The 16618-nt window shown below is 41.9% G+C and overlaps 1 protein-coding gene across 1 annotated transcript in view; it reads left to right on the plus strand.

The window, feature by feature from the left end:
• Positions 1-10464, plus strand: part of ACBD3 (acyl-CoA binding domain containing 3) — a 53261-nt gene extending 42797 nt beyond the window's left edge. Inside the window, exons 7-9 of the mRNA XM_006897764.1 lie at positions 1374-1560; positions 3776-4060; positions 10253-10464. Coding sequence (XP_006897826.1) covers positions 1374-1560; positions 3776-4060; positions 10253-10464 — 684 coding nt within the window. The remainder of the gene's footprint in view (positions 1-1373; positions 1561-3775; positions 4061-10252) is intronic.
• The last annotated feature ends 6154 nt before the right edge of the window (positions 10465-16618 follow it).

The raw sequence follows: 16618 nt of genomic DNA on the forward strand, positions 1-16618 counted from the left end.
AGCTTAGGTCTGTGAGGGGGAAGTGACCAATTACAATCATGGAAAAGGTGACAGTTCTACCTTGCAAAAAAGTGAATCGTTTCCGCCACACGCCTAAACCTAGGATTTCTTGATATAAATTGCTGTAAGTGCTTTGGGAAAGATCTTTGCAACGTTTAAGTAAAACTGCTTTTCAAGTTAAAAAAAAAAAAAAAAGTTACCTCCTGTTCTGATCTTTGTCTTTTCTCCCAATATATGAGAATGAGAGAGAAAATTAAAGTCCCAAGGTGGCAAAACTTCGTTTCCTGTGCTTTGAGCCTGGAGGGGCTATCATTCTGGTAAAGTAGTGTCAGCTGAAAAGAGGAGGATAGTGAGGTGGATGGACATGGTTTCTGCAGCCCTGGGCTCCCGTAACAGCACTGTGGGGTGTTCTCTTCTGTAAATGGGGTCTCTGTGAGTCAGAATCACCTTGAGGCTCCTACCAATGTCGTGGAAAGATGCCCTGGTGGGATAGTGGGTATACACTTGTCTGCAAACTGAAATGTTGGTGGTTCAGGCCCACCCAGCATCTCCACAGGAGAAAATCCTGGTGACAGGCTTGTGTGAAGAGTTCAGCCTGGAATGAGTAAATCTTTTGTCTGGAAGGCCTATGGGGCAGTTCCCCTCTCTCCAGGGTGTTGCTGTGAGCTAGGATTGACTCAGCGGCACACAGCAATATTATTAATGGAAAATACTGATTTAACATTGATTGTTAACATCTTGTGGAGGCAACAACAGCCAACAGAGTGTCCTGGTGGCACAGTGGCTCAGCACTTTGGACCAGGACCAGTCCACTCCTGTGAAGGTACATAGCCCCGGAGACCTGTGGGCAGCACTGCTCTGTCCTGGAAGGTTTCTGAGAGTGGAAATCAATTCAGCAGCATTGGGTTTGGGTTCTGGTTCTATATCTGCCTGGTCTCATTTTGCTCTGTGTTGTTTTCTTTTCCTGTTCTTCAGGTCACAGAATTGTGATCCTCAGTTGGTTTAGTTTTTTTGTCTGTATTGCTATACAATTTTTAGCTGTTGTTTAGATACTTATTTGATACTTCAGTCCATAGTACATTGTTGAGTACTGTGAAGTTGGAACCAACCTACAGTTGATCCTCCAGCAGGTTTTCAGAAGCAGTTAATCACAGAGGAGGACCAGCTGGGGGATTTGGACTGCGTAGCTTGGCATTGGCAGTACACTAAGCCACCAGTTCTCCCTATACTCTATAGAAAGGACAAAACTGATCAAGTCTTAGGAGTAATTTCTTGGACCACATTGCCCAGCAAGGGTGTAAGGTGGCTCCAGGGCAGGCATTCTGCTTATTAGCACTCCAGTCATAGCATCTTCCCTTTCTGTTGGCTTGTAGGCAGCACTGCAGAAGCAACAGGAAGTAGCAGTCGCCGGTGCAGCTTTGTCTCCATCCTCAAAAGCAAATGCATCTGTACCAGGCGATTTGATGTCAGTTAATGGACAAACCAAAACACACACTGAGAACTCACAGAAGGAACTGGAACCTGAAGCTGTGGAAGAAGCCCTGGAGAATGGACCAAAAGGTACTGCTGGGCGCACATGTCCTTCCAGCCGCTGTGAGAGCTGAGCCATTCTTGGCTCTTCTTATTCTGAATCTTGGTGCATTTGGTGGCCTTGAAAATAGTGCAGAGGACACAGTCCAGTGTCTTTTGGACACTGGATTTTCTTATTATGGATGTGAATTCTCTCTTGCTGTGTAACAAATTAAACCCAGATTTAGTGGCTTAAAAGAGCCATTAACAGTTATTATCACAGATGCTGTGGATCAGAGTTGAAGAAAAGCTTAGCTCGCTCAGGGTATATTATGAGATAGTGCTCAGGATGCTCACTGGGGGTGAATTGTCTGAATACCTGCTGGGACAGAATCCACCTCCAATGGTCTCATAGGTGGCTGGCAATTTGATACTAGCCATTGGCGAGAGACCTCTCTGTTCCTCGTCCCTTCAGCCTTTCTATAAGACTGTCCTCAGTACATGATGACTGGCTTCCCCCAGGACACATGTTCCAAGAGAGAACAAGGCAGAAGCAACAATGTCTTTGATAATATTTGACCTTGGAAGTCATGCCCCCTCACTTCTGCTTTGCCTTGCTCGTTCTACACGCCAAACCTGTACATGTCCCTGAGTGCTTACGGTGGAGGATTACTCACTGCCATCATGGACACTAGCTCCAGTAGATTGTATTTTTTGAAACTAAAGAGAACTTAGTGTTTTTCAGAGTTGTACACACTTTTCTTAAGTAGTCTATTCATTCATTCATTCAGCAATTTTTTGAAAGCTTACTAGAGATATATTGTTGTTGTACTGTCAAGTCAGAACTGACCCATAGCTTGCCCTGTCCTGAGCCAGTCTCCTGATTCCAACACACCAACCCCGTTGCTCCAGCTGGTTTTCAGAGGCATTTAATTGCACAAAAGTTCATTGCCTATCTTTCTTTTGCATAGCAGCTGGTGGATTTGAACTGTGTGCCTTTAAGATTGCAGTGCAGTTTCTTACCAGTTGAGTTCCCTAGGGCAATAGTAGTGGGGCAAAATAAGACAGATAAAATGGCATTTATAGCTGTCCTAAATTTTGTGATGGAGAAAGAGTACATCTGTATCAGAGACCTGGGAGTTGGGGTCCACACCACCACATAATGAGAGTGTCGTAATACAGCAAGTCTCGTGAGTTTTGAGTTTTTGTTTCCTAGCATATAGAAAAGTTAGGTTTATACAATACTAGTCTTTGAAGTGTTCAGGAGCATTATGAAAATGTTTGAAATAGTATCTCAGTATTTTTGAAATACTGACAATTTATCACAATGTGAGAGAGACATGAAGTGAGCATAGGTTGTTGGGAAAATGGTGCTGATAGACCCGATTGGTGCAGGGTTGCCACTGCCCTTCAGACTGTGAAAGTGCTGTGAGTGTGTGAAGGCTGGTGCAGCTTATCATTGTCTCGGAGAGCACACAGTAGCGGGGATGCCTCCTGTCACAGAAGCCACAGCTGGGCTGAGAGCAGAGGTGTGAGTTGAAAGTAATGAAGACAGGCAGAGAAAGTAGCAGAGTTTATTGGAAATTTAGTTTTCGAGTTCTTCCTTACCTTTTTATACACATGACAAAAGATAACTTTAGAAAAGAACATTTTTTTTGCTTCCCTCCATCAAGAATTACTGTTGTTGTGATGTGCTATTGAGTTGCCTGCGATGGCTCTGAACCCTGCCCTGTCCTAAGCCAGTTTCACTGATTCCAACACACCAACTCTCATTGCCCCAGTTACTGTGTCAATCCATCTCATCTGGGGTCTTCCTCTCTGTGCTGTCCCTCTACCCTTCCACACAAGATGTCCTTCTCCAAGGACCAGTCTCTCCTGGCCACATACCCAAAGACCTAACCTTTTCATTATTTGTTGTGTGCCATCAAGTCAGAACCAACTCAGAGCAGACTCTATAGCGGGTTTTCAGAGGCTCTTAATCACATGGAAGGAGATTGCCTGACAGAGCATCTGGCAGATTTTTAACTCTGAGTTTGGGTTGGCAGCACAATTTCTTACCGCTCGGCCATCAGAGTTCCTTGTATTTCTCGTAGCCCTTACTTCATTGTAAGGCTTTAGGGCTCTATAGGGCTATGTGTAGCCCTGAGGTCGGACGTGTTGCACTCAGCATCTGTGGGCTGCTGCCAGCCAGTCCTAAAAAAATGCTGTGCGTGCAGGTGAAGGCTAGTCAGCCCCCTTTAGCTTCTCTAATTCCTGTTGCCTTTAGACTCTCTTCCAGTAATAGCAGCACCATCCATGTGGACACGACCCCAGATCAAAGACTTTAAAGAGAAGATCCGGCAGGATGCAGATTCTGTCATCTCTGTGGGCCGAGGAGAAGTGGTTACTGTTCGTGTACCCACCCACGAGGAAGGATCGTATCTCTTTTGGGAGTTTGCTACAGACCATTATGACATTGGATTTGGGGTGTATTTTGAATGGACAGACTCTCCAAACACTGCTGTCAGCGTGCACGTCAGCGAGTCGAGCGACGATGAGGAGGAGGAGGAAGGTGAGTACAATGTGCTGTGCTCCGTAGTTCTGTAAAATGATACTGTTGTTCAGATAACAGCCATCTTGTGCCTTTCTAACTTCTGTTGCAAAGGAAAAGACCTCTTCATCAGTGAGCTGAGAAATGTGTGAGACAGGTCAAGCTCTTAAGGGAGCGGCGCCTGCCCTTGACATTTCCTGAATGCCAAGGAAAAGTTGTCTGGCTGTCTCTCATTTTACTGCTCTCTGAAGATTTTACTTTCAGTCTTGTATGTTCAAAGGCCAAACATCGGGTCATTTGGAAAAAATTTTAAGGCATAAGCAAGAATTCTGTGAATCCTGGAGTTTTCTAAAGTTATGTTCCTGGCTTTTTAAGAACATTATACTAAGTTAGTTTTTTTTGTTTTGTTTTGTTTGGTTTGGGGTTTTTTTAAATGTAAACAGAAAAAGCTCACCAGAACATTCACCCTTAGAAAATGTTTCAATTCTTGCCTTTGGAAATCACAGGGTATGATTTTTTACCCCCTTCAGAGTAAAACCACCAAAACCCTCTCAATTCCCACTGTTGGTGACCGAGGCTGTAAAAGTTACTAGATGATGATGCCTCTCCTTTCTGCTGAAGAGCAGATAATGGACTTGAACTGCTAACCTTTGTGTTAGTGGTCCAGTACTTAACCTCCTATACTACCAGGGCTTTGTTTCTCTGAATAAGTAGTTAAAAGACAATCCAAACTACCTTGACCTAGCTATCCCTTATCGATCAAGAAGCTGGTTTTTTTTTTAAGAAGCTGGTTTTCTTAATCTTTCATTGCTTAGAAAGTTCCAAACTGGGAACTTGTCTACTGCTAACTGTTCTGAGTGATATGGAAGGAACACGAGCACAGTTGTTGGGGGCTGCCATTTCAGGGGCTTGCAAATAGACTACTTAGTCCTGAAGAGAGCAAGTAATGTTTGGGTAAGCATATAACAAGGTACTCTTAGGGAAGGTGGAACGTAATCGACTTCTGAGGTGCGTGGTAACTGCAGCTGTTTTGCCGCATTCGGGGACCTCTGGCATCATGTACCTCTGAGATTGGGAATTGCAGCAGATATACCCTAAACATTTCTTGAAATTAAACTTAATATTTAACACTTAATTTCATACTAATCCTGTTTAACAATTATTTCAGCTTCAGAAATAGTCTTTGGACCAGCTAGTGTCGATTTCTGGTCCATATCTGTATCACAGTGTTCCAGAAAGGCCCGTACATCTTGCAGATTGATTATCCACCAGAAGCAAATCAGAAATCCTCTATTACACTGCATGTCCACATTGAGATGACAAATAGACCTTTTTCCGTGTTAGGAATTACTTTGTCTTATATGACATTTGGAAGCAGGAGTGGCATCCACTTCCTAAACAACATGCCTCCGGAAACTCTATGAGCTTTGATAAATGTTGATAATTATAGAAAGGCTTCAGGCCTTTTGTTCATAGGGTCACTAGGAGTTGTAGGCAGTCAACAACAGCATATGACATTTGGGTATTGGTAGTCTTTTCTAAAGTGCCACTAGCACCACAGAGCATCGTTCATAAGGACTACCACTGATGTAATTAGGAATGACAAATACAAGCATGACAGCAGGATAGGAGATAGAGAGCCCTGAGTACGTGGGCAGGCGTTACTACCATGGTCTGAGGTCACAGACTACAAGTCCTGTGTTAATAGCTTTTTGTATGCATCCCAGGGACTCATTAAAATCAGATTATTTGCACGTCTGAGAAACAATGAGAGTGTGTATGTGCACGTGCATGCATATGTGTGTAAATGTTGAACTTGCCCAGAACTTTGAAGTGGGTTGAGATAATGCATTTCTCCTGGGTTGCCTGCTAGACAGTTTCTCCGTCTAATCTCTGAGCTAGTTTGGGGCCTATTAATGCTGGATCTAGCACTGGTCAGATGGCTGGGTTTGAGTGCTGTCTGGAGGTGAGAATGTTGATGCCCTTGACCTTTGTGCTAACAAAGATGTGTCTTCATCATGGAAGATGGCATATCCCATTAGTGTGCTTACACCGTACCAGGAGATGACTTCTGACCATGAACAAATTCATAGGGCCTCTGTTTACAGTGTCAAAAGTGAGGGCTTATTGCCAGGAATCACTTGCTAAAAGTGAGCATAATTTTCTCCTGTTTGAGATAACTCACAAGCTGGGTTTGTTTTTGCCTTCTCAGGCTGCTAGACTACCTGCCTTGTCTGTGTGGTGCATTTGTGAAGAATCTTTGTCTTGACTGAAGAGGACAGAAGAGTTTGGGCACTTTTTATTTGGTCTTAGGTCCTAAAAGGTAGACAAACAAGAGTCTCTTCCTGTTTGAATTCTCCTCTCATTATTTCTCTGTGTCTCAAGTCTTGTTTTAAATTTATGAAAAGCATCATTCCCTATCTGAGTAACCTTTGGTTTTTAGATTTTGGACAAGATGTTTTTATTAATTAATGAACTCGTTTGTCATTGTTGTCCTTACAGGCAATCATGTATTTTAATGTCTGCATTTCTCATTTGTACATGACAGACATTTAATTGGATGTTTTACTTTAGTAAAGCTAATCTGATTGGTGCCTATTTATTTGTTGCTGTTATTGTGCCATCAAGTCTCCTGTGATCCTAGTGACCCTATGTACAGCAGCTCTGAACCTTGCCCTGTCCTGAGCCAGTTTTGCTAATTCTGACACTAACTCCCATTGCCCCAAATACTGTGTCAATCCATCTCATCCATGGTCTCCCTCTCCTGCACTGTACCGCCACTCTTCCAAACATGATGTCGTTCTCCAAGGACAGGTCTTGTCTTGCCATGTCCCCAAACTATGTGAGACCGAGCTTAAAAATCCTAGCCTCCAAGGAGAAATTTGGTTTCACCCTCTCCAACAGACTTACTTGTTTTCTTGGCAGTCCATGGTATGTTTAAGATTCTTCACCAGCACCCGAATTTGAAAGCATCAGTTCTTCTTCTGTCATCCTTAATCAGTGTACAGCTCTTTGATGTATATAAAATAAATTCTAAGACCGTGGCCTGGATTAGGTGTACCTTAGTCTCTAAACTTACATCATTGTTTTTCAGTACTCTGGAGAGGTCCCTGACAGCAGATTTTCCCAATGGAATTTGTCTTTTGATTTCCTGTGGAGCCGAGCGAGGCTGTAATTGTTAACAATCTCAATCTCTATCTATCATGGTGCTGTCAATTGGCCCATTGGTGAGAATCTTGATGTTGAGCCTCAATCCATTTTGAAGAGTACAGTTCGTTACATTCTGCAACAAGTGTTTCAGGTCTTCCTCAGTTTCTGCAAGCAGGGTTGTGTCATCTGCATAAAGCAGGTTGTTGATGAGTCTTCCAATCCCAGTGCCACATTCCTCCTCATAAGGCCTTGCCTCCCAAATAATCTGTTCTGCATATAGATTGAAAAGCTATGGAAACAGGATGCATCCCTGACGCACTCTTTTCCTGAGTTTGCACCATGCAGTGTTTCCCTGCTGTGTTCTGAGGACTGATTCCTGGTCCAAGTACAGGTTTCACATAAGCACAATGAAGTGTTCTGGGATTCCTCAATGTTAACAACAGTTTGTTGTGGTCCACACAGTCAAATGCTTTTGCATAGTCAATGAAACAGAGATAGACATTCCTCTGGTACTCTCTGCTTTCTGCCAACATCCATCTGACACTGGCAATGTCTCTTTTTTCATAAGTGTTTCTTGTTTTGTTTTTTTTTCTTAATTGCTTAGATTTGCAGAAAAGTTGCAAAGATAGTCTAGTTACCGTATACCTGCCACTTGATTTCTGTATTGCTAACATCTTACACTGTACAGTAAAACCTGGGAATGCTGGAACTTGTGTGAGGCAGAAACCTGTCAGAGAAGGAATGCCGAGGTGTTCCTACTAATAGTTAGGAGGATCCCTGGTGGCACAGTGGTTCGTTGAGTGCTCGGCACTAACAGAAGGTAGGTGCTTCAAACCCACCAGCCACTGTCTGAAGGAGAAGTGTACATGTCTGCTTTCCCAGAGATTAGAGCTCTGCAAACTCTGTAGGGCCATTCCCTTCTGTCCTGTGTAGGACCACTGTGAGCTGGAGTCGAAGTGACGGCAGTGGTAGAGAGCTGTGTCAAGGTAGTTAGACTGTACCTTGTCAAAGGTGGAAAATACTCAAATCCTGGAAAAACACAGCAGTCTCATTGAATGCCAGTTCTAAGGAGTTCGTTGTACTTTGGTAAATTTGTCATAAGTGATGAACAGTACTTGACCTATTATTAGTAACTAACTCAAAAACTTGAACTCCTTGCCATCAAGTGGAAACCAACTCCTAGCTGCCCCTCTGGCAGCTCTCTGAAGCCGTGAGTCATGCAGAATGAACGTGCTGTCCTCCTTTGCAGAGGAGAGGGACTGTAACTGCAGGAGATGCATGGCTCCCACGCACTGCACAATCACGGCATTCTTAGCCCAAATCCACATTCACTCGGAGGCCCTTCAAGTTTACCAGTGTTCTTCTGTTCCCAGGATACCATGTTACAGTTAGTGTCTTTAATTTTCCTTGTTGGTAAGAGTTTCTCAGACTTTATTTTCTGGTCATTGCCATAGACAAGCATCACCCACTTAACTACCTCCAGAATTGATTCTGCATGTTAGGAACCTAAAAATCTTGCTGCTGAATGTTCCTTTTACCTGCGTCCTTGAGGTTGCTTATATTTACATTGTTGTTGTTGTTGTTGTTGTTATTAGGTGCTGTCAAGTTGAGTATGACTCATAGCAAGCCTGTGATCAACATATCTGAATTCTATCCTGTCCTGTGCCATCCTCACACTTCCTGACACACAAGAGACCATTGCAGCTGTCACTGTGTCAATCTACCTGGTTAAAGGTCTTCCTCACCTTCGTCATTGACTTCCACCCTTCCCAGTATCATGTCCCTCTCTAATGAATAGATCATGTCCCTCTCTAATGAATAGCCCCTCCTAGCAACATATCCAAAGTATGTGAGGTGAAGCCTCATCATCCTTGCCTACAAAGAGCACTTTGGCTGCACGCTCTCCCAAGACATAGCTGTCCGTTTTCTTGGCTATCCATGGGATGTTCAATGCTCTTCTCCAACACTATTACTCAAAGGTATCAATTCTTCTGTCATCCTTATTCATTGTCCAGCTCTTATATGCAGAGCAAGTGATTGGAAAGACTATGGCCTGAATCAGATACACCTTAGTCCTCAAACTGATATCATTACTCAATAATTTAGAGAGGTCCCTAACTGCAGATTTCCCCAGTGCAGTGCATCTCCTTATTTCCTGAATGCTGGAACCAAGGGTGTCAAAGTGGATCCAAGCAGGATGAAGCTGTTGACAATTTCCGTCTCTTCTCTATCCATCATGATGTTGTCTATTGGTCCAGTGGTAAGAATCTTTGTTTTCTTGATATTGAGATGCAGTCCACACAGAAGGCTGCATTCCTTTATCCTCTACAAGTGCTTCAAATCCTCCTCACTTTTAGCAGACAAGGTAGTGTGTCATCTGCATAACACAGGGTGTAAACTTTTCCATAATTTTCTCATAGATTCCTACATGTATTTCCCTCTCATAATCATTTCAATTCAGAAGACCATATGGCAAATTTAGAGTTTGAGCTCTCTTTTCCTACTTGGTCATCTCTAGCTGCTAGGGTAAACAGTTTCGCTTTCAGGATGCCTCTGAATGTCTCCCTCGCCTGTGATTTCCTCCTTTTATTCTCTACATGTCACGTATATACTGCATTTTTACACATGTTGGTTTCTTGTGCAAGTTACTTACACAGGTGTGTTCAATTTGAAAAACAAGGAGGACTTCTACATTGTTGAAAAGAGGGAGTGTCAGAGCAACATTTTGTTTGGACTTACTCCTCTTGGAAACAGTTAGGAATTAAATGGGTATGGGGGCAGTAGAGTGGACCCAGAAAAAGGAACGGTGGTCACAGCCCAGAATAGGTGAGAACTCTGACTGGTAACCCAGCCAGCTGTTCCCAGCACAGTGCTTGATGCTTCCAGATGCTCAGATCTGCCAGTGAGCGTGTGCATGGACAGGTGTATGAGTGTGGCAAAACAGATCAAAAGAATTCCTGAAAGAGAGCTTCCCAGAGAATGGATGGAATGGAATGGAATTGCTTGCTTAAGGATGAACATCCTGGATCTTTCCCCTGACTTCTCTCCTGTTCTTTCTCCCAGAAACTATCAGTAATGAAGAGAAAGCCAAAAAGAACGCCAGCAAGCCCGTGCTGGATGAGATTGTGCCTGTGTACCGACGGGACTGCCACGAGGAGGTATACGCTGGCAGCCACCAGTACCCGGGCCGAGGGGTATACCTCCTCAAGTTCGACAACTCCTATTCACTGTGGAGGTCCAAGTCAGTCTACTACAGAGTCTACTATACCAGATAAAGATGTTGGGACTGAGCCTGGCGGCCCAGGTCGGGTGGAGGTGGCCCTGACGTCTGATTTGGAGATTTCTTTTGATCTTTGTCGAGCCTTGGAGTCTGTGTTTGTTGACGTTGGTCTGATGCTTTGTGAACTCTCTTTGGGAACCAGGATTTCCTGAGGCCCTTTAACAGTCCTACTTGGAGTAAAGGGATCTGGGACTCGTCCTGCCGCTGAGCGCAGACCAGTGGAGTCTCTTGGATGCGGAAGTTACATGATCTGCCTGTTAAATCTCTACAGCTTCCAAAATAAAACATCCCAGCGCTGCCCCCACTTGACTGATGGCTTGCCCACTGCTGCCTGTCATGTGTGTTCTGAGAGCCCGTGTTCACACTGCCCTCTTTATTGGAAGGCCCACGTTAGGCTACACGAGATGCAGCTGGCTTTGACTGAAGGTCACCATTTTTAAAACCTTAAAAACTCAAGACCTCACTGATTGTACAAGAATAAGTTGTCTCAATCTGAATAGCCCAGATTGGTTTTGCTTTCGATGTACCTATTTAGTTCAGAGATATATTAGAGAATTATTTTCTAAGATAATCTTAACCTAGAATATTCCAGCCTAGCTGACAACTGAGATACCAAGATACCTAGAACACCTCCAACACCCTTCTCCCCGGGCCTCCACATCCCTCGGGCGCCCGCCTGCTTCTGTTTTCCGGACCCCCGGTAGCGAAACAAAATTAAATCTTGATTTGGCTCTGTAGGTCATCTCAAATTGAAACTGTTTTCTGCACAACCATAATCTGGGGGTTTTGTAAAGTTACATTGGCATCTACTGAATTTACTATTTGAGATCATTTTAATATAATTTAGTGATGGGGAGTAAATTGCACTAATAAGGAAATCACTGCCAGACAAATTAATTTTCTTTTTGTTACCACACAGAGGCACATCACCACCATTCCACTTTGGAATTACTAGAGAGAATTGGAAGTACATGTGCACATGGTTTAAATGCTGTAGCTCTAATCTGTATTGTGTCTATTGATGGGAAGAAGTGCACCTTTAATTTCCTCACTGAAAATACATGAATTCATTGCCTGTCAAATGTATAAATGACTGACTAGTCTAGAGATGGTTCTTTCAGAAGGGAGTGTGGCATAGATAGAAAATCACAAAACTGGCAATATACACATAACGTTGTTCTTTTCTGTTGTTATTGGGTAGATTTTGAATTTAAGCTCCGCTCACTTGCTGCAGAGGAGCCTCTGTGGCTGAACCATAGCATGTCCAGTTCATTGTCCCAGGAGCTGTCTGGGGCTCTCGTCTACTGCATTTCCTTCTGTTTCCAATACCTGGTGTATGCATATCTAACTTTCTGTTTGATTGGTCAGAAATTGGAATTTTTTTTTCCTTCTCCTGAGCAGTGCTTAATTTGTGTTTTTAAATTTGGATTCAGGAGTATTCCCAGCTCATATGTGTCCATGCTGTTACATCCAGAATGTCTGGATTTGAACGTTTTCTGTTTTGGTTTGGTTTGGTTTTTTTTAAAAAAATGAGGAGACTATTGTATTTAAAATGTAAAGTAAACTTTAAAAAAGTAGGCACTAATATATCTATTTCTTTAAGGCTTTGATTACCAAGTTTGTCCTTACACATGTTCAGATGAATTATCTTCTAAAACTGTCATTGTTCTTGGGAGCAGTGTGTTACTTTATGCTGTTACAGCCGTTCCTGTCACACGTCATATCAGAACACTTTTGGTTTTGGATTTTTTTATTGCCTTTGGCTGTTGACTAGTATAGTACAAATACATTTCAAAAAGATCTTGGAATAATATATTTAATCAATTAAAATGTTTATCTGTTGTTGTTGGTTGTTTCATTTATATAGGTTTTATCTGAGAAGTACTAAGTACTATATTTCATTTCAGAAGGACAAGAAGAAACCATTCCTGATTTTAAAAAAAAATTTCATTAGAAAATGACAAATAGCTTCTTTTCTCAAATTATTTTACTTCTGCAGTGATGGGTCTTAGTGAGAATTTACATATTTGCAGGTTTGATGAACATGAAAGCACTGATTTTTGTCACTGAAAATAGCTGCTTCTAACCAGTCTTCCCCACACGGCTGTGTCGACGGGTATGTGCAGAGCCCCTGCTCGCTGTGGGTGACTGCACTGGAGCAGGACCAGGCAGGGGTTCGTTCTGTGACAAGCATCTGTGTAAGATGAGGCCGGCCTGATGGCACAACAGTAAGAGGATGCCCAGCCAGCATGGCAAGTGCAGAAAATCCTCGCCACTGACCCACTGGAGTGCAGAGGGGCCCTTGGATGCCCCATCCCCTGGAACTATGGTGACAGTCATCCTGTGAAGAAGGGTGTCACAGAGTGCTGCCAACGTTGAGTCTAGGGTGCCTGCTAGAAGCCAGGCAGCTTCTTACCCTCTGTTCATGGGAGAGAAGCACTAATTCGGAATCAACAAGTGATGCTCAGAGGCTGGCAGTGAGGCAGCTGGCTTCTGATCTGCCTCCAACTTTTCCCTCACTCAGGTCATCAACCTGAACATGTGGCTGGACTTATTTCTGCTCACTAGCTTCTCAGACTATGTGCAGTTACTATTCTTGGTCTTTTCTCTCACATATGTGAGCTAGGATTGTTTACCTTTCTTAGTGGAAGTGTTTCAAGACCCAGTTACTCATCGGCCTTCATAACATCTAATTTTATTATGTTACCATTTTCCTAAGTGCTGCTTATTTTTATTTTCTTTCTAATGAAAGGCAGAATGTTCTTCCAGGTGGCATGCCTCTGGCAAATTGTACTTAAATTAGGGCACTTAATTCAGTACCTTATGGGGGTGATTTTTCCAAATTGACTTTGCTTCAAAGATATGTGCTTAAAACCTATCTTGGAACAATTATCTTGTCCCTGGTAACTACTGAAAATCATATATGTATGTGATACTCCATTCTGCCTATCACAGATCATTGACTCATGGACAGTTTCTGGGGAGAGGGGAAAAAAAATAACCCTGAGTAGAAATGGGAAATAGGTTTACAAATGCTGCTTTTTAAATTTTTTTACCTTTCTAAAAAAGGTCAAGTGACAGTTTTCCCCCACTTTTAAAAATGTTTATCCTTTTGCAAGATCTCTTTAAAACTCTTGGTTGAAAGCATGACAGATATATCAATGTGTTTACAGTATTTTTCATAAGATCTATGAAGACAGTACTATAACAGTACTCTGTTGTGGTTACACTGTAGTTAAAGCTTTAACCAAAAGGTAGATTATTTGAACCCAGCAGGGGAAGGATGAGGTGGTCTGTTGTACAATCTTGGACACCGTCCAGGGCCTTTCTGTTTTGCCCCACAAGGTCTCTCTGAGTTGAAATTAATTTGAGGACAGTGAAAGTTGGGTGGTTTGGGTTTGTTGGCTTTGTTTTTTGGGTGAATTTTTTTTTTAAATTTTTTATTCTAGTTTACAACTTTTTAGAGACCAGTGAATGACTTTGACCATTTTTCTGTTGTTGGTCATGAGGTTACTTCTAGTTCTTAAAATAAGTAATGATCGTGTGATAAACATAAGTCTTTGCATATCATGTGAGTTTTTCAAAGGTAGATGCTAAGACACAATTACTGGGTCATAGGTTCTGTGCATTTTTTAATTGTAAAAACAAAATTGTCCTCCAAAGCGGCTAAACTAACTTCTACTCCTACCAGTAGTTCAAGAATTACTTTTTTCTCTGTCAGCATTTGATATTACCACACTGAAATTTTGGTCAACTGGATGGGTGAAAAATTAAAACTTCATTTTAATGTGTGTTTCCTTGATAAATTGTAAGGTTAAGTATGTTTATTGGTTATTTGTAATTCCTCCTCTGTAAATTTCCTATTTGTATCCTATACTGGTTTTTTCAATTGAGTAATTTTTATATTAATTTAGCACTTAATATATACAATTTGTATACTAACCATCAATTGTATGTAAGTATTTTCTTCTAGTTTATTGCTAGTCTTAATTTTTTAAAATGGAGTGTGTTGTTTATGGAAATTTTAAATTGTCAATTTAGTCTATTTTCCCCCCAATTTTGACTTTGCTTATTTCTGTATATATCTAGGTCTGTTTCAGAAATCTGTTTCGTTTATTTGTCTAATTTTGTATTAATACCACTCTCAGATTTAGATGGTGTTTTATAGTATGTTTTGATATAAGGCAAAATTCCACTGTGTCCTGGTAAAATTTTTCCTTTCAGACCTTTACTCTTTCTTATAAATTTAAACTTCAGCTTGTGATGTATCTTGAAAATTCTTACTGGGTTTACATTGGATTACTGCCTTAAATTTCTATGTTAATCTGTGGACGTTCAGCCAGTAATTTTTAATGTGAACTAGGCTACATTTTAAATGCTTGAGAGTTCTGTTTGAATAGTAACTCCAGTAGAAGAGATGGAAGGTACAGCCCTTCAGTGGTCTTTACTACCATTACTGGTTAGAATACTGGCTAAGTTGAGGTAGCAGAAGACTTGGAAATAAAGTGGGTCAAATAAAATTGATTGCTCTCTTGTACAAGTTAAAGGTGGTGAACGGTGTAGAGGAGATGAGCTCCAGTAACTCATTAACTGGTTGGAAGCTCCGATTTTTGTTTCCTTAGCCCTGTGCTCAGGGGTGGTGGTTGATGTTGCATGCATCGTTATAAGCTGCCTTGCCAGCTGCTAATTCTCAGTTCAGCCTCAGATGGAAGAAGGGCATGTGACTTTACAAAGTACTTAAGTCACATGGCCTCTGCTAATCACAGGGGCTGCTGGGAACTGTCTGATTGGGCATTCAGGCCTCTTCCAGCCAGATCTTGGACAGGTATCGATTTGCAGGCAGCCCTACAACTCTCTTAGCATTAAGTGAGTTAATATGATCTCTTTGCCTCCATTATAAAAGTCAAGATGTTGTGAGATGCTGTTGAATTAACACTGACTCCTAGTTCCAGTCCTGTACCATCTTCACGGTCTGCTGGCTGAAACCCATTGTTGTAGCCACTACGCTGATGCATCTCACAAAAAATCTTGGTCTTTTTCACTGGCCCTCTAACCAAGTATAGTATTTTTCCCCACGGACTGGTCCTTCCTGATAATATGTCCGAAGTCTGTAAAATGAAGACTCACTATCTTCTACCAACACATTTGTTGTTTTCATGCCAAGAACAAAATTCAAAGACTTCAAATAGTTGCTCTTTTCCTTATTGTCCAACTTTCACAAGCATTTGATACGATTGAAAATCTTACAAATTGGATCTTCAAAGTGACATTTTTGCTCTTTTAACAGCCTCCCTTGGTCATGTGTTACCCTTTTCCCTGTTTGCTCCTATCCTGTCTAGGTAATGAAACATTCATAAGAGAGTTTGAGCTCTCTTTTTCTGATGATAACCCCACTTTCTTCCCAAGGGTAGTCATTGTCCTAATTGATGTGTAACATTCTATATGGTCTTTATAACAAATGTGTTGTTGGTTTGGTTTGGTTTTTAAAGTATTTTGCGAAATCTTCTGTGGTTTTATGTAAAAATACCATTTGGCCTTTTCACTTCTAATCCACATTGTGTTTTATAGTGGTTTATAGTTAATTCTGGTAGTGGTGTGTACCGTCAAGTTGGAACTGACTCACAGCAAACCTTCCAGTGGGTTTTCAGAAACAGCAAATTGTACAGGAGGAGATGGCCCATCTTTCTCCCAAGGAGCAGCTGGTGGGTTTGAACCGCTTGCCTTGCACTGCAGTGCAGCTTCTTAAACACCACCACCCAAGCTCCCATTATATATGCTGTTAGGTTTCATCAAGCCAGTTCCAAACTGTGTACAACACTCATGCCTTTTTCACTGACCCTCTACCAAACATGATGTTTTTCAACAGAGACTGGTAGCATGTCCAAAGTATGAGACAGTGTCACCATCCATGCTTATAAGGACTGTTCTGACTTCCCTTCTTCCAAAATATATGTTAGTTTTCTTTTGGCACTTGACAGTTTAGTCAGTATTCTTTGCTAACATCACAATTCAAAGGCATCACTTTTGTCTTCCTTTTTCCATGACTTATTCGTTGCAAATACATTTTATAAGAGACACAAACGCAGGTTATACACATGGACTTCACCTGATGGTATGCATAGGAATCAGATCGACTACATCTGCGGAAG

Source organism: Elephantulus edwardii, unplaced genomic scaffold, assembly GCF_000299155.1.
Source record: "Elephantulus edwardii isolate Elephantulus edwardi_28Jun2011 unplaced genomic scaffold, EleEdw1.0 scaffold00214, whole genome shotgun sequence".
Lineage (NCBI taxonomy): Eukaryota > Metazoa > Chordata > Mammalia > Macroscelidea > Macroscelididae > Elephantulus > Elephantulus edwardii.